Here is a 23,510-nt window from a genome sequence, read left to right as displayed (position 1 = left end):
GTTATGGAAGATAGGTGGGCATAGTGGTAAGAATACTTGGATTTAGAAACTCTGGGATTTAGTTTCTCTCAGTGATTGTATCTTGAGTCCTGTTCATTTGTACAGTGGCAGTTATTTCATCTACTTAGTGCTGAGTTTTTTAAAAACCATTTAATTGAATAGAGTGATCTAAACAAATGAACTTTACATAGCAGGTGCTCAGGAAAAGGTGGTTGAATATGCAAGTACCAAGCACTGCTTGAGACTCCCAGACTTACCGAGTTTAACCTTAAAGGAACTCAAAACCTGGGAATTGTGATAGTTGAGGGAATTACCGGGTCACGAATGAGACCGCAGGAGTAAGGTATATTTATTCAGGGCCCTTAAGTTTGCAAAGGAGCTAATCAGGCAGTCCAAGTCTGAGCAAAGTCCAAGTTATTAAAGTAGGTAGAAGAACAGCAAGTGATCTTTGGATTTATTTGTTTCCCCTTGATTAGGTATTCTGAACACACTCAACTACAGACTCAGCAAAGAGCTGTTCAAGAAGCAATCCAGGTGAAGCTGAATGAATTTGAACAGTGGATAACACATTATCAGGCTGCATTCAATAATTTAGAAGCAACACAGCTTGCAAGTTTGCTTCAGGAGATAAGCACACAAATGGACCTTGGTATGGGTTGCCTTATTTTAGATAGAGTATGAGCATGCAAGTCCTGTAGTTCTGTGTTTGTGTGTGGGGTCTGGTTTATTCTCCCTTTCAATGAGTGATGACTGAAATGGCTTTACTGTGATTAATATTATCTTTTACCAAAAGGTCCCCCAAGTTATGTGCCAGCAACCGCCTTTCTGCAGAATGCGGGCCAGGCCCACTTGATTAGCCAGTGTGAGCAGCTGGAGGGGGAAGTTGGTGCTCTTCTGCAGCAGAGGCGCTCTGTGCTCCGCGGCTGTCTGGAACAGCTGCATCACTATGCAACTGTCGCTCTGCAGTATCCAAAAGCCATATTTCAGAAACATCGAATTGAACAGTGGAAAACTTGGATGGAAGAACTCATCTGTAACACCACAGTAGAGCGCTGTCAAGAACTCTATAGGAAGTATGTTTAAAGTATTTGATTTCATTCATTTCTCATTGGGGGTTCCATTGAGGGTACAAGCAAGTTGTGTTTGATATTTAAATTGCATTTGTGTTTTATTGTTCTGAAAGAAATGGTTAATAGATGGAATTTTTTTTCTTTTAATTTTTTTGTTATTGCATTTTAATTATAATAGTGGGGTTGATTGTGACATTCATACATACATAAAACATAATTTGCTGCATTTAATTCCCCATTACTTCTCCCTTCCCTCCCCTTCCCCCCACTTCCTTTACTGGCCTTTCATGTTTATATTTGTTTTTTTTAAAATTGATGCATTATACATAAAATGAGCTGCTTTATTGTGATATATTTTTACATGTACTTATAATAATTTGATTAGTTTCATTTTGAAGTTCCTCCCCTTTCCTTTCTCTCCTCCCTCCCACCTCTTCGTGTTGATCCCTTCTACTCTACTGTTCTGCCTTCTATTTTTATGAGAAACCCTGTTTTTTAATTCCTATTTCCTCTCTAGCTTCTACATAGGAGAGTAAACACTGGACCCTAGACTTTCCAGGGTCTGAGTTATTTCACTTAACATGATGCTCTCCAGTTCTATTCAATTACCAGCAGATAACATAATTTCATTATTCTAAATAACTGAGTATTTATACCACTAATTATTTATCCATTCATCTATTGCCGGAATCCTAGGCTTATTCTAGAACTTGGCTAGAATGTTAATTGCACTTTGATGTGCTTTATGACTGTACTATATTGATTTCAGTTCTTTTTGGATAAGTACCAAGGAGTAGAATATTTGGGTCATTGGGTGATTCCTTTCCTAATTTTTTTTTAGGCATTGCCATGCTTCTTTCTGTAGTGGTTATAAAAAACCACAGGTTACTTCACTAACTTGCATTTCATCCCTGAGCAGGGCCATGCTAATATTTTATTTCTCTAAAGTGAGCACAGTGGAAGGAATTTGAATGGAGTTACTTTTAAGATTTTTTTTTTTTTTTTTTGGCATGGGGGTGAGGTGGGCAGGGGGTACTGGGGATTGAGCTCAGGGGCACTCAACCACTGAGTCACATCCCAGCCCTATTTAGTATTTTATTTAGAGATAGGGTCTCACCGAGTTGGTTAGCACCTTGCTGTTGCTGAGGCTGGCTTTGAACTCGCAATCCTCCTGCCTTAGCCTCCCGAGTTGCTGGGATTACAGGCATGCACCACTGCACCCAGCAAAAAGATTCATGCTCATGGTTTCCCCACATAAGTGTTTTTCCTTATCAATTAAAATATATTCTAGTTTAAGCGTGGTAGGATTGGTTTAAAGAGAGTGAGGTTCAGACAGATTGTTTGACTCAATGAGTCATTTAGGAAGTTGTTTAAGCTCTTGAGACTGTGAAATGGAACTAATGACTCTTGTCTCTTTGAGGATGAATGCAATTTTCTCTTGTACAGTATTTTATAAAGTGGGAACATTATTTGCAAACTGGGTGCTAATGTTGCAAGCAAGTACCTCCTTTTATTTTATTTTATAGATATGAAATGCAGTATGCTCCCCAGCCACCCCCCACAGTATGTCAATTCATTACTGCCACTGAAATGACCCTGCAGCGGTATGCAGCAGACATAAACAGCAGACTTATTCGACAAGTGGAACGCTTGAAACAAGAAGCGGTCACTGTGCCAGTTTGTGAAGATCAGTTGAAAGAAATTGAACGTTGCATTAAAGTTTTCCTTCATGAGAACGGAGAAGAAGGATCTTTGAGTCTAGCCAGTGTCATTATTTCTGCCCTCTGTACCCTTACAAGGTGAGTTAGCTAACCTTATCCTGGACCATTTCATTGTCCTAAATACATTGATGCTGGGCTGCAGGTATTGCTCTGTGGTAGAATGCTTGCCTAGTAAGCGTGTGGCACTGGGTTTGGTCCTCATCCCCACATAAAAACAAATAAATTTTAAAAAGGTACTGTGCTAATCTACAACTAAAAAGTTAAAAAAAAAAAAGATGCTTATTGAGATTTTGTGAGGTCTTAATTTTTAATCTCACACCTTAATGTACTGTTTTCCTTTCCTTAATCTTACCCTATGTTAGAATTGCCTCCTTTCTTTTCTGATTTTGAAGTCTTTTCTCTTCATTGTGTACCTGAGTCAGTTTTACTGAGGAAGTGTCTCTCTCATTTAGACGTAACCTGATGATGGAAGGTGCAGCCTCAAGTGCTGGGGAGCAGCTGGTTGATCTGACTTCTCGAGACGGAGCCTGGTTCTTAGAGGAGCTGTGCAGTATGAGTGGAAATGTCACCTGCTTGGTTCAGTTACTGAAGCAGTGCCATCTGGTACCACAGGACTTAGACATCCCAAACCCTGTAGAAGCATCTGAGGCAGTACATTTAGCCAATGGGGTATACACCTCATTGCAGGTAAATGTGTCTAGTTCATCTTAAATTTTTTATTTTAGATATTGTATGTTGTCTTTCTCTTTAATCCAGAAAAACAGTTTGACTCCCTGCTTTGAGTGTTTTTAAGCAGTCATTTAAAATAAAGATGAACGTGAAGTTTGTAGCCATAACTTGGTTATAGTTGTGTGAGTTGTTTTTTAATTTATGGCACTAGCTTTCAAAGTGTGTAATTCATCTACAGTCAGACTACATTAAAATATGTTTCTCATATTTATAGGAATTGAATTCAAATTTCCGCCAAATCATATTTCCAGAAGCACTTAGATGTTTGATGAAAGGGGAGTACACCTTAGAAAGTATGCTTCATGAACTGGACAGTCTCATTGAGCAAACAACTGATGGTGTTCCTCTGCAGACTCTAGTTGAATCTCTTCAAGCTTATTTAAGAAATGCGGCTATGGGACTCGAAGAAGAAACACATGCTCATTACATCGATGTTGCCAGGCAAGTGAATGCTGGCTGCATCTTGTTTCCTCATGAACAAGATGAGGCAGCCAGGTGAAAGGATTCTGAGCTCTGACTAATTTTTAGAGCAGATATAATTACTTATAAATGTCGTGCATACATATGCTTCATTTTTTTTTATGATAGATTTACTGGAAGAAGTTGTCTTTAAAAAAGTGTAGAAAGATCTCATGCATGCCTTATCCCTTATCCAGTGTTAGTATCCTGCAGATTTGCAGTATTGTAGCAATACCATGAAATGGACAGTGGTGTAGTCACAGAATGTACTTGGATTTCACTGGTTATACATGCAGTTGTTTTTGTGTGTTTGCTTATGTAGTTCTGTGTAGTTCTTTCACTTACATACATATATCATTTTTCTGCTATAGTTGTACAAGTGCATGCACAGGCACAGAGTTCAGGATGGTATTTTTTTTAGACCATCTCCAGGAATCCCATGGAGGCATCTGGGATAGTTTACATGGCTAATAGAATACACACTTCACTTCAGGTGAATGCTTTTAAATGAGTTACCTTTTACAAGTTTGTATGAGATATTGAATATTGTGTTTCCTATCTCGTTAATCCAGAAAAGCAGTTTGACTTTCAAACTTGGGGAGGTTGAGTAGTTTCTCCAGGCATGCATGTCCCCACAGCCAAGCCCTAACTTTGTCCCTAGCGACTTAGGAACTCTTTATTTCTTTGTCATTCTAGTGTCTGATTCATTACAAAAAGTATAATTAAGAGAGACTGTCCCACCATGTTTACTCCAATGGGAAATTTCAAGGATGCAAGAAACTAGAGAGAATGGTAGCATAATGAACCCCATTCTGCCACCTGTGAATTATGTGCATTTGCTCAGTCTTGTTTACATTTTACTTTGCCCAACTAAAAGAATTTTTAAAAATGCTTTAGTAATATGGGAAATATGAAGTGTAAACTTACTTGCCATAGTTCCTTAATGTTGTCAATTCACATTTATAAATTTCCTGCTTTCTCATGCTTCTTTTTAATTGTTTTAGTCATGCAATAAAAGACTGTAATAATAGCATAGTTATCAGCTGAATAGTTTTTGGATTATTCACATAATAGCTTTTTCATAATTTCTAGCAATACTTAAAGAGTTAGGTGCTACATCAATGTTTATCGCAGCTCAATTCACAATAGCTAAACTGTGGAACCAACCTACATGCCCTTCAGTAGATGAATGAATAAAGAAACTGGTATATATACACAATGGAATATTACTCCACATTAAAAGAAAATAAAATTATGGCATTTGCAGGTAAATGGATGGAGGTGGAGAATATCAGGCTAAGTGAGCCAATCCCAAAAAACCAAAGGCCAAATGTTCTCTCTGATAAGTAGATGCTGATCCATAATGGGGGCGGGGTGCCATGGGAAGAATGGAGGAATTTTGGATTGGGCGAAGGGGAAGGGGTGTGGGGATAGGAAAGATGGTGGAATGAGATAGACCTCATTACCCTGGGTAAAAGGATGATTGATTGCACAAAGGGTGTGACTACATTGTGTACAATCAGAGAAATGAAAAAGTTGGGCTCAATTTGTGTACAATGAATCGAAATGCTTTTTTTCTTATTTTAAAAGGTGCTAAATTGATACACTTTTCTTTTATGCTCAGTTTTAGATTTTAATATCCAGGTTCCTCTATCCTCATATAGGGTAACATTTAATGTGCTTTGGACACCAAACTTCATAACTGGTTTTGTGTCAGCCCATCTGTGCCTTGTTTCAGAGAAATGGTTTTTTAAAATAATCTCAAGGAAAATTTCATATCATCTTGTACTTTTTCTGATAGAAATGTGTCTCATTAACATTTTTAATTATCTTAAAAATTTTCTTTTACTGGTTCCAGCTATTTGGAATGATTTTTTAAAAAATACTTTTTTAGTTGTAGATGGACACAGTACCTTTTATTTTACTTATTTATTTTTATGTGGTGCTGAAGATCGAACCCAGGGTCTTGCACTTGCTAGGCGAGCACTCTGCCACTGAGCTATGACTCCAGCCCTGGAATAATGATTTCTTCATGTGTGAGAAATATAGGTGAATATCTGGTTAACCTTAGTTTTCACCTGATAGTAACAGTTAAATACTAGAAATTATACATTTCCTATAATATAAAATATTTAGAGATAGTGCCTGGATACATAAATATTGTATAAGTCTTAAATAACGTGAAGTGTGAAGGTGAACTTAAAAAGACCTTACATTAAAAATGTGCCTGATTCAAAATGGAACATGCCAAAACATGGTAGGTCTCAATTTGCTGTGTGTAGTTGGTTCTACCATGTGGCTATCATTCCAACATACCTAGCAATTTTCTGAGTCTGCCAGCCTTAGAATTGTGTCCTTTTTTATTATTGGAATTCATATTGCATATTCTGAGCATCAAGTGAGATTAATATTTTATGTGATAATTTTTATTGTTATAATTTAAGTTTTCGAGTTGGTGTTGTGGCTTAGCGGTAGAGCACTTGCCTAGCATGTGCAAGGCCTTGGGTTTGATCCCCAACACCAAATAAAAATAAATAAAATAAAGGTATGTGTCCAGCTACACCTTAAAAAAAAATTAATAATGAATTTGCATACAATTTAGTCTCATGAATACTCTCTCTCTAGGAAATATTGATTTTATTATTGTAATCGACTCAGAATACTATTTTAAATCACAGCCTTCTTTCTAAATGCCACAGGACTTTGTATGCTTTGCTTACTAGTTCTGAGAGTGTTGATCTTGTATGTTCTCCCAAATGCACGGCTCTTCAGCAAGGGTTTAAATCCTCTTTCTCTTTCCCTAGAATATTGCATGCTCAATATGGTGAATTAATCCAACCAAGAAATGGCTCAGTTGATGAAACACCAAAAATGTCAGCTGGTCAGATGCTTTTGGTAGCATTTGATGGCATGTTTGCCCAAGTTGAAACTGCTTTTGGTCTATTAGTTGAAAAGGTAAATGCTGATTTGGTTTTATGAGTGAGTATTATAGTGCAAGAGTTATTCAATTCATTGTGTGCACAGTAGAGAAATTAACTTTTTCCCCCCCAATTTATATAGTTAAACAAGATGGAAATTCCTGTTGCATGGCGAAAGATTGACATCATACGGGAAGCCAGGAGTACCCAAGTTAATTTTTTTGATGATGATAATCACCGTCAGGTGCTAGAAGAGATTTTCTTTCTAAAAAGACTACAGACAATCAAGGAGTTTTTTAGGCTCTGTGGTACCTTTTCTAAAACATTGTCAGGTAATATTTTTTAAACATGCTGGTTTAGTTGTGGTAGTACTTCAGTGGGGACATGATGGGAGTACACTTAATTGTGCATTTATAAAAGCTTAGGTGCATTAAATAAGTAGTGTTATTATTATATCTTATTTTTGCATGAAATACTTTAAGAACATTTCCTTTTTTTAGGATCAAGTTCACTTGAAGAACAGAATACTGTGAATGGGCCTGTACAGATTGTCAATGTGAAAACCCTTTTCAGAAACTCTTGCTTCAGTGAAGACCAAATGGCCAAGCCTATAAAGGCCTTCACAGCTGACTTTGTGAGGCAGCTCTTGATAGGACTACCAAATCAAGCCCTTGGACTTACGCTGTGCAGTTTTATCAGTGCCCTTGGTGTAGACATCATAGCTCAAGTAGAGGCAAAGGACTTTGGTGCTGAAAGCAAAGTTTCTGTTGATGATCTGTGTAAGAAAGCAGTGGAGCACAATATCCAGGTCGGGAAGTTCTCTCAATTAGTCATGAACAGGGCAACCGTATTAGCAAGTTCTTATGACACTGCCTGGAAGAAGCATGACCTGGTGCGGAGACTGGAAACCAGCATTTCTTCCTGTAAGACAAGCCTGCAGCGGGTTCAGCTGCATATTGCCATGTTTCAGGTGAACAGTTTGTTACTATTGTTTTTTATTCTAAGTACTGGGGATTGAACCTAGGAAAGCTCTATGTACCCAGCCCTTTATATTTTGATACAGGTCTTGACAAGTTGCCCAAGCTGGCCTCAAACTTCTGATCCTCCTGATTAAGCCTCCTGAGTAGCTGGGATTACAGATGTGCCAACCCAGAACAAACCCACCTTTAGCATTTTGGTGCTTTCTTTCAAATTATTCCTTCTTTGTCTTTTATGTGGTTGAGACCATTTCACATTGACTCTTCTTTGCATTTGTTCCATCAGGGTTGTGTGATAAGCATCATCTGTGTCAATGAGGATTGTTTCTTTTTCTTTTTCTTTCGTTCTTTTTTTTTTTTAAGTTGTTCTTTCAGGGCTGGGATAGTGGCTCAGAGGTAGAACGCTCCTCTAGCACGCATGAGACACTGGGTTCAAACCTCAGCACCACATAAAAAGAAAATAAAGATATGTGTCCATCTATAACAAATAAATAAATAAATAAATAAATAGTTTTTAAAAAGTTCTTCTTTTTAGATATTCTTGGTAGTAGAGAATATTTTGACATGATATGGAATATAAATTATTCTAATTAGGATGCCAATGGACTTTATGAGGTGCTGAGGATCGAACCCAGTGCCTCACACATGCTAGGCAAGAGCTCTACCACTGAGCCACAACCTCAGCCATGATTGTTTATTTTTAATGATTTAATTTGTTCATTATGTAGACATGCATCCTGGGTTATTGAACATATAATTACGATTCTATCTAAAGCAGTTTTTGTTTCACTGATGGCTCTGATAATGTGACAGAATAGCTTTGGGTCTAATAATCTGTCTTTATTTTGGAAATTTCTCAGTTTTATTCATTGAAGTGAGTTTTTGTGGTACTGGGAATTGAACCCGAGGACATTTTTCTACTGAGCTGCATCCTATGCAGCATTGTCACACCTCATATTTTTATTTCATTTTTTTTGAGACAGGGTCTCACTTAAATTGCCCTGGCTGGCCTTGAAGTTGATGATTTTCCTGCCTCAGCCTCTTAAGTAGCTGGGATCTGGGAGCTGTTTTTAGAAGCTGTTTTTGTGCTTGCATATTTAGGGGCAATATAACAGTACAGGCTTTGGTGTGAGATGGATTTGGATTCAAATCAGACTTAGGTATATAAGTTATGTTAATTTCCCTAAGCTCTGCTATCCTTATCTGCAGAATCATTGGATGACTGTGAGGGTTAAATATGATGAATGTAAGATGTTAAGCACAATATAAATGCCCCTGTTTTTCTTCTTCTTTTTTAAATTTATAGGCGTCAATATTTTCTATAGCTTCAAACAAGTTGTGTAAAGTGTGGGATAATTGGGAAGTTACAATTTCTGGAATCTTTTTTGGCATAAGCAATGATTATTTTGTATCATTATATTAATCGTGTGCCCCCAAAGAATTGCTGATTTGAGCTAAGTGAATGGAACCAGTATGTGTCCTTCTCTATATGATTTTATCATTAGCTATTTTCTTACCTCATAAAGAAATGAAAATAATTTATTCAAACTTCTCAAATTGCATTTACTACACATCATTTGGGGTCTTTTGGGTGGGTATATTTTACTATTTCTAAAAAAATGTTTAATGCTGTGAAGCTTTAAATGTTTTGTAGTTTATTTCCTTAAAATTGGAACAGTTAGCTGGGCACAGTGGTACATGCCCGTAATCCCAGCAGCTTGAGAGGCTGAGGTAGGAGGATCAAAAGCTCAAAATCAGACTCAGCAATTTATTGTGGCCTTAAGCAACTTAGTAAGGCCCTGTCTCAAAATAAAAAGGGCTTGGGATATGGTTCAGTGGTTAAGCACCCTGGGTTCAATCGCCAGTACCCAACCCCCTCACGCCACCAAAATTAAAAAAAAAAAAAAAAGACAATTGTTATAGAAAATATGACAAAAATTCTTTCAGTTTTTTAAAAAAACTGAACACATTGCCTTTTACTCTTTTTTTCATTTGATTTTGAGGGTTGGGCCCATGGCCTTGAGCACGCATGCACAGCTCGCACTCTTCAGCACTGAGCTACACGTCTCTGACCCCTGTTTTAAATTGTAGCCAACTATCCCTTGGGGCATCTGGTATCCCTGCTGGAACATATAGAATGGCTTGATCGCCTGGCAGCCAGTGCCTGTCCATTCCCTTTCTTCTAGCTTCTGTATTTGGAGAGTTCCTTTTTTGTGACTGCTGCTTCCACTTTCTTCCAGTCTCCTGCACGTCCTTCACCCGGGCACCGCTTTCACCAAGCCCGTTGCCTTCTCTTTTTTTTTAGTTGTAGATGGTCATAATACCTTCATTCATCCATCCATCTGTCTGTCTATCTATGGTGCTAAGGATCATACCCAGTACCTCACACTTGCTAGGCAAGTGTTTCACCACTGATCCACAACCCCAACCCCCCCTCCCCTTGCATTCTCTTTATAATTAGAGATTGTCTTTTTTGTGTGTGTGTGCTGGGAATTGAACCCAGGGCCTTGTGCATGCAAGGAAAGCACTCTATTAGCTGAGCTGTATCCCCAGCCCTAGAGATTGTCTTTTGGGGTGATTGTAAACTAGACTTTTATGCAAATTACTAAAATCTTCAGAATTACCGTTTAAATATTGCATGTTAGTGAGCCAAGAAATGTATCCGTCCTCTTCCACCTGAGGATTCCATTCTTCATGGTGTTTCTTTATTCCCTCTCCCTGCATTCAGTCACATTGCTGCAGCTGAGGCTTATTTGATTGTGCTTTGAGGTATTGAGTATCCAACTCGGGGCTTCACACTAGCTGGGCAAGTCCTCCACCACTGAGCTATATCCTCAACCTCTTTTATTTCTTATTTTGAGACAGGGTCTTGCTAAATTTCCCAGATTAGCCTCAGGCTCCTGCCTCAGCCTCCTCAGGCATGGGCTATCACATCCAGCTTTCAGCTGGGTTTTGGTTCTCTTTCCCCAGTTCTAATTCACACTTCCCTTTTTAAGTGGTGTGTGTCTATCTATCTCCCTACTTGGTATGATTACATTTCTTTTTCTTTGAACAGTGGCAACATGAAGATCTACTTATCAATAGACCTCAAGCCATGTCTGTTACGCCTCCCCCTCGGTCTGCTATCCTAACCAGTATGAAAAAGAAGCTACATACTCTGAGTCAAATTGAAACTTCAATTGCAACTGTTCAGGTGTGTTTGACAGATCTTCCTTCCAACGTTGCTTTTTCTTTTAGAAATAATTCGCACTGATGTATCTCTATGTTTATCCTTGGTTTCTAAGCCAAGGAGCACAATCATTTTCTTTTACTTTCATATTTCATTTATATATATATATTTAATATTTATTTAGTTGTAGATGAACACACAGTATCTTTCTTTATTTTTTATGTGGTTCTGAGGTTTGAACTTAGTGCCTCACACATGCAAGGCAGACACTTCACTACTGAGCTACAGCCTCAGCCATATATATATATTTTTAATTTTAAGAGAGAGAGGAGAGAATTTTTTAATATTTTTCAGTTTTTGGCAGACACAACATCTTTAGTTTATTTTTATGTGGTGCTGAGGATTGAACCAGCATGCCAGGCTAGCGCGTTACCGCTTGAGCCATATCCCCAGCCCTAAATATTTATTTTTTGTAGTTGTAGTTGGACACAATAACTTTATTTTATTTACTTATATGTGGTGCTGAGGATCAACCCAGGGCCTTGCACATGCGAGGGGAGTGCTCTACCACTGAGCCATAACCCCAGCCCCTTTCATTTATATTTTTAAAGTTCTTACCCCCAAAGATAACCAAATCTCAAAGCAATCATATTTCATTTACTTAAATAGTAATTATATTTTGAATCAGGAGTAGAAATATACTAGATACTTCAGGTTTTTAATGAATTTGATAATTAATATATGAAGGGGGACCTTGATGATTGGAAAAACTTTGGATATTTGTTTACTGAAATATACTTAAGCATTTACATCTGGTTATTATTACTATCTAAGAACCTTGGGCATTTCTTCTGTCATATAGAATAATGGAATTGGGTGGTGTCCAAGGCAACAGAACATTCTTAAATGATTATCATTAACTATCTTTCTTTAGCTAAATATTTAGGTCAGTTTTTTAAATGACAGAAACTAGTCTTGATGAAGGTTATTATATATGTGTTCATGTTTTATGCCTCATGTGCTCAGTATTGACTTGTTTTTTGTTTACATAAGTTGATAGTAGTGTAAAACCAAGTGTAATTACTTACATAATTTTGGGGTACTAAGTATTGAACCCAGGGTTACTCTACCACTGAGCTACATCTCCAGCCCCTTCTAGTTTTTATCTTGAGATAGTTGCCAAGAGCATTAAGTTGCCAAGAATGGCCTCAAACTTGAATCCTCCTGTCTTAGCTTCCCAAGTACATGGGATTATAGGTGTGCACCATGGTGCCTGGCACTTATATAATATTTTTGTAATGAAACGTTTTTGGAACTCAGTCTTTTGGAGATTGAAATAATCTTTCTCACACTGGGGGTGTAGCTCAGTGGCAGAATGCTAGTCTAGCATGCATAAAGCCCTGTGTTTAATCTCTAGTACTGCAAAAACAAAACAAAGAAAGGCAATAACTTTTCTTTACAGCATATTCTTCAGGAAAAAGGTATCTTTTCAACTTAAAGGATTTAACTCTTGTCCTTTCCTTCTGATTTTAGAGGTATGTGTACATGAGGGGGGGTCTTTGCCTCCACCTGAGATTTTGAATAAATACTGTAATAACTTTGATATATAAAACCTTCCTTGCCATGATTTTCACCATTATTTATAAACCTTTGCATTTATGGGAATACGATTTGTATCTTTCACAACCAAAAGTAAGAATAGATTTTCTTTTTTTTTTTTTTTAAATTTTTTTTTTTTTAAAGAGAGAGTGAGAGAGGAGAGAGAGAGAATTTTTTTTTTTTTTTTTAAAGAGAGAGTGAGAGAGGAGAGAGAGAGAGAGAATTTTTAATATTTATTTTTTAGTTCTCGGCGGACACAACATCTTTGTTGGTATGTGGTGCTGAGGATCGAACCCGGGCCGCACGCATGCCAGGCGAGCGCGCTACCGCCAGAGCCACATCCCCAGCCCCAAGAGAGAGAGAATTTTTAATATTTATTTTTTTTTAGTTCTCGGCGGACACAACATCTTTGTTGGTATGTGGTGCTGAGGATCGAACCCGGGCCGCACGCATGCCAGGCGAGCGCGCTACCGCTTGAGCCACATCCCCAGCCTAAGAATAGATTTTCTTTAGAGATAGTACATATATTAGAAGCTGAGCATGATCTCTACCACTGAGCAACACTCCCAAATTCCCTCCACCTCCTTTTGCAGTACTGAGAATTGAATCTGGGGACACTCTACCATTGAGCTTCATCCCCAGCCCTTTTTTATTTTTTTCATTTTTAGACAGGGTCTTATTAAGTTGCTGAGGCTGGCCTAAAACTTGCAACCCTCCTGTCTTAGCCTCCTGGTCAGAGTGAAATCAGTATGAATCCCAAAGTGAAGCTGATAAAAGATATTTTCAAAATTACACATGTTCCAGCCTCTTTATTTTGAATTTCTCTTGTATTATATAAAATGCTTGACAGATAGGAAGTGGAGAATGTCCTGAACATTCATGGAGATTCTACTGGCTTTTATAGGAAAAACTAGCAGCACTTGAAGCAAGTATTGAGCAGCGACTTAAGTGGGCGGGTGGTGCCAACCCTGCATTGGCTCCTGTACTACAAGATTTTGAAGCAACAATAGCTGAAAGAAGAAATCTCGTCCTCAAAGAGAGCCAAAGAGCAAGTCAGGTACCATGATCATGTGAACCCTCATTGTGCTCAGTTTCAGGATTATAGAACTGATTGGAAATTCCATGTGATGCCCCTTGGGAAAGGAGGGGGAGAGTCCTGCTCCAGTTCACAGAGCCAGATCAATAGGTCTTTCTGGGCATCCCTCAGGTGTGAACTCATAGCTGGTTATTTCCCTAGGCCCTTATTGTTTCCCATTTAAATATTAAATAGATACAGTTTCTGTTGGAAATTAAACACGATTTTAATTCCATATTTGTTAAGCTTTTTTTATGTATAACTGTAGTGATTCAAAGATTTGGAAGTTTTTCTACCTGGCAGTAAAATGTCTTACAAGTGTCAGGACTTTGTACCCTGCTTGACATTTGTGGATTAACTGTTATATTTGGGAACATACACACATATACACAAACCCAGAAAATTATTATGGAAATTTTCAGTCAGGTACGAAACTAGACTAATAAAATGATGACCTCATCCATATCAACAAAATTTAATAATAATTTTAAGTCTTATTTCATCTGTATTCCCTACTCTTCCTCCCATTCCATATGTAAATCCCCAATATATATATTCCTTTATTTTGTATTTCAGTGTGTACCTTTTCAGATAAAACTATTTAAGAATGCAACAATACTGCTAATCACACCTTTTAAAATATGCTTAATACTGTCAAATATCCACTTAATATTTTGAAATGAGGCAGGAGTAGAAGCAAAGGAGAAATGTTCTGGTAGATGGGTTTCCTGAAATTTGGATATAACACAAATTATAGCTCAGTGTTGAGGGCAGTTTTGTTATGATGTAAATTTTCTATGTAAAGACAATCATGTAGGAGGTAGATTTACTTAATTGTACTTAGGTGCTTTTGACCATCTCAGACCTAACAGTATTCACAAAATTTGTACATTAATTTACAGACTTTATGAGGATTTAATCTATTTCCCAAAAGAGTTACATTTTTAGAACCAATTATAGTCTGAATTCTGGAAATGAGTATACAGTATTTTATTTCATTGATTGCCTCCTCCCCCCACACCTGGTGGTGGTTGTTCCCTTTCTGTCTTCACAGGTCACTTTTCTCTGCAGCAATATCATTCATTTTGAAAGTTTACGAACAAGAACTGCAGAAGCCTTAAACCTGGATGCTGCATTATTTGAACTCATCAAACGGTGTCAGCAAATGTGTTCATTTGCATCACAGTTCAATAGTTCAGTCTCAGAGTTGGAGCTTCGTTTATTACAGAGAGTGGTGAGTCTTGCTGGAAGTAGAGAGTTGGTAATGAAAATGATAAAGCTCATGTCACATTATCAATTTAGTATATTCACTCAGTTCACATTTATTGAGCATGTGATACATATAAGATGTTCTTATGCAGGACACAGTGGTGATTAAATCTTGCTCTTAGCCCTCATGGAACTTACGTATTCAATAGTGTAATGAATGAAGAAGTGAAAAGGCTTCTCAGCTACAGCATACTGTGTAAGTTTGGAAGGGAGGAGAAAGATAGTGTATAGCAGTGATTCAGACTCACTGAACACAGAATAGTGGGAAAAGCGCTTTGGGAAATGAATGCTAGAAAGGTGAGTTGGATCTAGAAATTTCAAGTTGATAAGTTTAGTGCTTGTGTTTTGTGGAAAGGCTTTAGGTGATCCATTAGAAAGCTCTGGTTTCATTTCAAAGAATTATTTATAGTTAGTTTAGGGACCTTGAAATAGATCATCTTTGTTGTTCCAAGTGTATTTCTCAGGTCTTAAACTTTAGAAATGTATATACTGAACAATTATGCAGAAAGTGAGAAATCTTTATATTTCCTAGACTGTTGAAATTGTTACATACTCTTATGTACATAATTAATTCAAGACACAGCAATTGAGGTTCTTGTATCAGTTTGAGTTACTGATAGTGGATCTTTTGGTGAGGGCATGTGGCAGTAATGGCGATAGATGATTGGACTCATTATTCCACCTGATACTTAAAATCAAATGCTTGTTCTAGCGGGCTGGGATGTGGCTCAAGTGGTAGTGCACTCTCCTGGCATGCGTGCGGCCCGGGTTCGATCCTCAGCACCACATACAAACAAAGATGTGTCCGCCGGAAACTAAAAAATAAATATTAAAATTCTTTCTCTCTCTCTCTCTCTTAAAAAAAAAAAATGCTTGTTCTATTAGGACACAAGTCTTGAACATCCCATTGGTAGCTCTGAATGGCTTCTGTCAGCTCACAAACAGTTGACCCAGGATATGTCTTCTCAAAGGGCAATTCAGACAGAGAAAGAGCAACAGATAGAGACAGTCTGTGAAACTATCCAGAATCTTGTTGATAATATAAAGACTGTGCTCACCGGTCATAACCGACAGCTTGGAGATGTCAAACATCTCCTAAAAGCAATGGCTAAGGTAAGACTCCCTACCACTGACATAGTTTATATTCTCTCTCTCTCTCTCTCTCTCTCTCTCTCTCTCTCTGAGTTACAAGTATTTTGGTTAACAGAAAAAGTGATCTTTTATAAACAAAAACAATTTGAGTCATACTTTCCAACTTGTTTGTAACTGAGTTGGGGTTTCATCAACTACTTTTTTGAAAAAAGTAAAGAGTACTTTTCTGATTTTTGTACATAGAAAACCTGAGGCTTAAATTGATACACTGAATATCATATGATTTATAATGGAACTGAGAATTAAACTTAGTCTGAGTGTTTTCAACTTCTCTTTCTCTTCCCTACCCATACCCCCAAACCCTTTTCATTTGCTGTCAAAATGAATAAAATATTGTTCATTCACTTTAGTATCTTATGCAGTCTAGTTAGTAAGGAAACTTCAGTCCACAGAAAAGGCTAAGTTTCACTTTCATCTTTACAAAACTGTAATTCAATTTTAGAATTTATTTTTAATCATTTTGAGTTTATATTTGATGCTGGAAACAAGATTCTTATAGTAAGAATATAAAACATACTGCTGTATGAAATATCTGTTCTCTCTTAGATGACTGTCTTTTAAGAGTAATTAGACAAAAACCATTTTTACTAATCATTGGTATATTGACTATAGGATGAAGAAGCTGCTCTGGCAGATGGTGAAGATGTTCCCTATGAGAACAGTGTTAGGCAGTTCTTGGGTGAATATAAATCGTGGCAGGACAACATTCAGACAGTTCTGTTTACATTAGTCCAGGCTATGGGTCAGGTTCGAAGTCAAGAACATGTTGAAATGCTCCAGGAAATCACTCCCACCCTGAAGGAATTGAAAACACAAAGTCAGAGGTAAGCATGCCTTTTAGCCAAGATTTATAAAATGTAAGCAAAATATTGAAAATAGTTATCTGGTATAACATTTCATAAACATTTCATGAATTTTGTATTTCAGTATCTATAATAATTTAGTGAGTTTTGCATCACCCTTAGTCACCGATGCAACAAATGAATGTTCAAGTCCAACGTCATCTGCTACTTATCAGCCATCCTTTGCTGCAGGTAAGATCTGTCGATGATCTGTGCATAGATGCTGTGCTGTTTAGTTATACTTAAGTGTCTACTATATTTTTAGTCACTACAATCCTGTCGTATATCAAACTCAAAAAAACTTTGACTTGTCTCTAAAACGACTTGTGAGAGAGTGAAAATACCTTCTATTCAAATTCGAGAGAGAATTTATTTTATGAGCCAGATGCTACTCTGGAGGTGATGGTAGGAGAATTACAGGATTGAGGCCAGCTTGAGCAATTTATTGATAACTTGTCTTAAAATTTAAAAAGGACTCGGGGTATAGCTCAGTGGTAGAGCATTTGCCTTGCTGTGTGAGGCTTTGGATTCAATCCCTTGTATTGTCCCCCACCCCCAAAATTATACACACACACACATATAAAATGACTTTATATATATAAAAACAAGTATGTAAATTATTTTAAAACATGCCTTTTGAGGCCAGAACGGTTAGCACACACTTATAATCCAAGCTATTTGGGAGGCTGAGGCAGGAAGACAAAGTTTGAGGACAGCCTAGGCAACTTTGACGCAACTAAAGGTAAAACCCACTGTGTGTTTGATTTACTGTTCTGTGTTTACGTGTGTGCATATGTGTACATGCATTGGCATCATTTTGCAAATTTAATTTTTATTCCCCTCCCACCCCCATTTAATATTACATGGAACCTTCCTGTTTGTTTTGGTGGTCATCTGCTACTTATCAGCCAGGAGTACTTTACTTCTGAGCTATATCTCCAACATCTCTTCCCTTTTTGGGGGAGGTACTGGGAAGGGAATTGAACCCAAAGGAACTTAACCACTGAGCAATATCCATGGTCCTTTTTGTATTTTTTTTTTTTTAAGGCGGGGGGAGAGAGAGAATTTTTTAATATTTTTTAGTTTTCAGTGGACACAAACATCTTTATTTTATTTGTGTGTGGTGCTGAGGATCAAACCCAGTGCCATGTGCATGCCAGGCGAGCGCACTATAGCTTGAGCCACATCCCCAGCGTTTTTTTAAAACTTAATCAAAATAATTTTGAGATAGTCTGAGATACTTAGGGCCTTGCTAAGTTGCTGAAGGTGGCCTCTAATTGTGATCCTCCATGCCCAGTCCATTCCTAGCACTTTAAATTTTTTTTTTTTTTTTAAATTTTGAGACAGTCTCATTAAGATGCTTAGGCTGGCCTACAACTTGTGATCCTCCTTTTTCAGCCTCCCAGGTTGCTAAGATTACAGGTGTGCACCACTACTCCCTGTTCCCTGTCATTAAATCTTAAAAATGACTTAATGGCCACATTTCACATGGCATTCCGTGTCTGCGTCATATTAATCTTCCATTATTGCAAAGCTATTTATGGTTTTTGATACCACAGTCTGGTGAATAGCGAACATCATTGCATAAATTCATATCTGAATTTCCTACCATGAGGCTTTCTAGGACGATGTCTATGTCAGTGAATAACTTAGAAGTTGTAAAGTCAGTTTATTTTCAAGGTGGTAGTTAAGTAGTTAACTTGGGATATTTATCATTACCTATTTTCTGCTCTCTTCTTTGTCGCTCCTATATTTTCTTTTTGCATATAAATTGAGCCACCAGTTCTTCCTCTACAGCAGTCCGGAGCAACACTGGCCAGAAGACTCAGCCAGATGTCATGTCACAGAATGCTAAAAAGCTGATTCAGAAAAATCTTGCCACATCAGCAGATACTCCACCAAGCACTGTCCCAGGAACTGGCAAGAGCGTTGCTTGTAGTCCTAAAAAGGCTGTGAGAGACCCTAAAACTGGGAAAGGTAATTAGTTGAAATAAGGATGCCTTAAAATTTTATATGAAATTGTGTTTTGTCTTAATGTATGTTTTTATTGCTTTGTAGCTGTGCAAGAGAGAAACTCATATGCAGTGAGTGTGTGGAAGAGAGTGAAAGCCAAGTTAGAGGGCCGAGATGTTGATCCGAACAGGAGGATGTCTGTTGCTGAACAGGTGACTAGTTTTTAACATTTTAGTGCTGCTGGAAAAGTGTAAGTTTAATTGTTCCTCTTGCCCATTTCTTTGGTGTTTCACCAGGAAATGAAGAACTTAACAGGTTTTCAGAGATTTGGGATAATAATTCTAGAGTTGTCAGATATTCACCATGTTACTCTGACTTTTCTCTCGTATCATATTTTTCTTTTAAGATGTGACCCAACCTTGACATCCTTCAAACTCCAATTCATTTCTAATTGACCTATTTTTTTTGTATTAGATTTATTTATTTATTTATTTATTTATTTATTTATTTATGGAACCCAGGGTCTCTCTACCACTGAGTTACATCCCTAGGCCTTTTTATTGAAAACAGGGTCTTGGCAAGTTCCTGAGGCTAGCCTTGAATTTGTGATCCTTCTGCCTTAGTCTGCCTAATTACTGTGGTTGTAGGTATGTACTACCATGCAGGGCATTCAGCTGCATTTTAAAGAGATCCATCTGAAGGTTTCAGATGAAAAACTGATGTTGTGGGGCTGGGGATGTGGCTCAAGCGGTAGCGCGCTCGCCTGGCATGCGTGCGACCCGGGTTCGATCCTCAGCACCACATACAAACAAAGATGTTGTGTCCACCGAGAACTTAAAAATAAATATTAGAAATTCTCCCCCCCCCCCTCCTCTCTCTTAAAAAAAAAAAAAAAAGAAAAAAGAAAAAGAAAAACTGATGTTGTTTCAGGTATAGGAGTATCCATAAGCCTCCATGAGGATTGGTGGGTGCTTGCCTGATGTCATCATACTCATTGGTGTTATTGTGTATATAAATCTGAGGACGATTTCTTGAAACCCTACTGTTAATTTTTTTTTTTAAATTTAAGCCTACAGAAAAGTATTAGGAATACTTTTTTTTTGCCTAGACTCACTAGTTCTTAACATTTTTTTTCATATTTGCTTCAGCAGTCTTTATGTATATACAACATGTATTTCACACATGTAATTTCAAGAGCATGAGTGGGATTGGTAGGGCTTTCTTCATCTGAGGATCCATAATGCTCAAAGGGGTTCTGACTTTCCCAGGACACACATCTTGTAATCTATGGTGTTATGGGAGAACTTAATCTCCTTTTTTATCACCACAACTACATGTCCTTTGTGATTAGATACTTATTCTGAATTCATATAACTTGTATGTGAATCATGTCAAGTTCTCAGTGGTTTTAAATACCATCCTGCATATTTTTACAGGTTGACTATGTCATTAAGGAAGCAACTAATCTAGATAACTTGGCTCAGCTGTATGAAGGTTGGACAGCCTGGGTGTGAGTGGCAAGCCAGTAGATGAGTCTGGTTAAGTGAGGTCAGACATCCACCAGAATCAACTCAGCCTCAGGCATCCAAAGCCACACCACAGTCGGTGGTGATGCAACTGGGGGCTTACTCTGAGGAAACCTAGGAAATCTCGGTGCACTAGGAAGTGAATCCTGCAGGACAGCTGCACTCAGGGATACGCCCAACACCATGGCCTGCAACCCCAGGGTCAAGGGTGAAGAAAGCAAGCTCACCGCCTGAACACGGAGATTGTCTTTCTGCCACAGCTGCAAACGTGTCAGGAGGTTAGCTGAGAAAGAAATCGGGATACCGCGGAGCACAGAGTGATTTGGAACTCCATTCCACCTGACCCTGTGTGTACAATCCAGGAAAAACAAACCCCGCTCAGAAACAGAGAAAACTGGGGCCGCGAAGAAATCACAGCCAAGGAAGATTTGATGCATTCAGATTCTCGTGAAACACTTGTTGCTTGGCAACAGTACTGGTTGGGTTGACCAGTAGGTACAAAAAAGGCTATGCGATATGAATTTCAGAAATGGACTGAAAATGGAGAGCTATGTAACAGATACACTACATTGGAAGAACTTACTTCTGAAATGAAGGGAAAAACCACCCCACTGATCCCACTCCTCCCTACCACCTATCCGGTCCCCTTTAACCTGATCTAGTAGATTAGCCATCTTTCAGACTCACTTTTATTTCAATCCTCATGTTTCATATACTCCATCTCCATGCTGTTAACTTATATTTGGAGAGATAAACAGGAATTTCTCCAAAACCATTGATAACATGGAAAATTCAAGGATTGTTTAAAGGTCTGATGATCACATACAAAATGTAATTCTGGTTATTTAAGTCATTTCTGTGATTCTATCATGTACAGTTTCCAGAATTGTCACTGTGCATTCAAAAGTAATGAATCTAACAGACATTTGATTTTTATGTACACTCCCCTCTGCTTATAGTGTGCATTTTTGGAGGTCATTCAGATTTTCCCTCTTCTGTGATTGCTGTAGTTTCTTTCATAGAAAGTAGCTAATCCAATGTAATCTTACCTTTTTAAAAACCAGGATAGAGTACCTATTAGAGTTTTACATTGTTGATGACAGATTAACAATAAAGTGATGTTCTGGTGGAGGTAGAGTGAAATGTTTAATTCAGTTTTCTTATTTGATACTTTTAATTTACATTTTGTAAATTAAAAGTGCTTTAGTTTATCTGGTATTTCAGGACATGTACATGAAACATCAGACAAAGTGAGAACCACCAACATCTTTTATTAAGTTCAGTTATTAAAATAGTCTGTGAAGTGCTTTACTTTTTGCATAATTTTAATAGCTGTTGTTCAGTGATATAATGAATTCATGATTAAGGTTTCCTTAAATGTAGCATTGCATTTCAGTACTGACTGATTGAGCTAAATTATTGATCCAAATAAAAATCCAGTCTAGGATTCTTAAAATCGAGTATCAACAAAATAGAACACAATTTAAATCTTTGAGTACATTTTTCTTGCATTTGAGAAATTAGGACAGACAGTCTTCACTCTACTTGGCAGTCTTCATAGACGAAAGGTAGTAGGGAAAAATCCCACCTAACTCTGGGCCTTTTCTGTGTTCTGATTGCCACATTAACCTATGATCCTTAAATACCTGTGAGAATGCATTTCAGTGCCAGTACTTTCTTTATACTTTAATAAGTATTACAAGAAAGCTGGTATTTTTAAATACCCAACTGTCCAATAGCAAGCTAAGGAAACTAGCACATCCAATTTTCTTTTCCTTATTGGTTTTTGAACCTTACTTTCACACTCAAAACAGCCTAGCTGGAATAAGAATGCCATATTGTATTTTGCACACTGCTTAATTTCCTGGAAGCTTTGGGAGCTACTGCATTCAACACTTGATTACCTCTGCTCTCTCAAGATTACATAGTCTTTTCAGCAACATTCTTTATTGTCACCAGGAAAAACTTATCATGATGATAAAACCAGTTCACACTTGATTGTCCTGATAGTGTTCAGAAATTGCTTCCACTTTGGTAACAAAGATAAATAGGTGAATTTTATTGCCTGTGAGTTTTCAGGCTTCAGAGGTACTACCTGGCACCTTATCCAAGCAAAAAACAAGACAGCTTTATTTCTTTTTTTAAAAAAAAAAAACAACAAAAAACATGTGCCTCTGGTAAATTGTCCATCACTTTTATTTAAAAATGGTCCCCCAGTGGCATATACAGTCGTAGGGCAGACAGGAGTAGCTGATGACTTCAGCACTTGCTTTTTCACTGCACTCGGGACAAGACCCTAGTCTGTAAGGTTTGGCTTCCTCTGTGACGTCATTCTGCAAATAGCCCTGCCCCTTTGGAACTTTTGTAAAAGTCCTCATCAGATTGAGAAGACAGGGCCATATTTTGGGGATTATCTTGTAAAATACTGTAAAGTTAGAGTGCTATGATTTTGAAGTCACACATTTTTGATGATGAATTACCTGTGGAAAACCAGGGATCTTTTTCTGTCCGTCTGTCGTTCTGTCTCTTCCTTCTATTCCTCCCTCTGTCTTCCCCTGTCCAAGTCAGTGGGTACAGAATAATCTACAAACAACCTCTTCTATTCAAAGTACCCTTGGAAATCTGAAGTTTTAAGTGTTTTGTCTTTAATTTGATGGAATCATCTATTTTTTTTAGTTGATTTCTCTACAAAGCTGTGGAGGCCTAGAAGTTCATGGAGCTGTTTCTCTTTTACTGATTCTTTGGCGTGTCTTGTGATTTCTCCATTTCTGGTTATCAGTTCCCACAGTTTACTGGATGATTATTAAGATTCTTTTGTGTCTCTTGCTTGTGCTGAGTTGTTTTTTTTTTGTTTTTTGTTTTTGAGATACGTGAGATTTCTGTGAGAACTGATCATTAGGCTCTTGATCTGCTTCCCTGAATTGCTCTTTTAGAGCTCAAACCCCAGGTTCAGGGTGAAGATTTCTAATACAAAGGAAAACGCTGACACTTTTGCCCTTGACACTTGTTTCTATTACTTAAGCTTCCTAAGTAGTTTTAAATATTGTCCAA

The 23,510-nt window shown here is 37.7% G+C and overlaps 1 protein-coding gene across 6 annotated transcripts in view; it reads left to right on the top strand.

The window, feature by feature from the left end:
- Window positions 1–22,626, top strand: part of SMG1 (SMG1 nonsense mediated mRNA decay associated PI3K related kinase) — a 98,237-nt gene extending 75,611 nt beyond the window's left edge. For all 6 annotated transcript variants that reach the window (XM_081298537.1, XM_081298539.1, XM_081298536.1 and 3 more), the window contains 17 exons: window positions 477–649; window positions 794–1,073; window positions 2,597–2,869; window positions 3,244–3,478; window positions 3,735–3,961; window positions 6,784–6,934; window positions 7,040–7,229; window positions 7,398–7,867; window positions 10,930–11,067; window positions 13,547–13,699; window positions 14,772–14,951; window positions 15,872–16,099; window positions 16,751–16,962; window positions 17,066–17,172; window positions 18,778–18,957; window positions 19,039–19,145; window positions 20,370–22,626. In XM_081298537.1, the coding sequence (XP_081154663.1) occupies window positions 477–649; window positions 794–1,073; window positions 2,597–2,869; window positions 3,244–3,478; window positions 3,735–3,961; window positions 6,784–6,934; window positions 7,040–7,229; window positions 7,398–7,867; window positions 10,930–11,067; window positions 13,547–13,699; window positions 14,772–14,951; window positions 15,872–16,099; window positions 16,751–16,962; window positions 17,066–17,172; window positions 18,778–18,957; window positions 19,039–19,145; window positions 20,370–20,447 (3,382 nt within the window). In that variant the 3' untranslated portion in view covers window positions 20,448–22,626. The remainder of the gene's footprint in view (window positions 1–476; window positions 650–793; window positions 1,074–2,596; window positions 2,870–3,243; window positions 3,479–3,734; window positions 3,962–6,783; window positions 6,935–7,039; window positions 7,230–7,397; window positions 7,868–10,929; window positions 11,068–13,546; window positions 13,700–14,771; window positions 14,952–15,871; window positions 16,100–16,750; window positions 16,963–17,065; window positions 17,173–18,777; window positions 18,958–19,038; window positions 19,146–20,369) is intronic.
- Window positions 22,627–23,510: the final 884 nt, after the last annotated feature.

The sequence above is a fragment of the Spermophilus citellus genome (assembly GCF_964194105.1).
Source record: "Spermophilus citellus genome assembly, chromosome: 6".
Lineage (NCBI taxonomy): Eukaryota > Metazoa > Chordata > Mammalia > Rodentia > Sciuridae > Spermophilus > Spermophilus citellus.
Note: the sequence above shows the minus strand (reverse complement) of the source record. Positions and strands in the feature narration are given on the sequence as shown.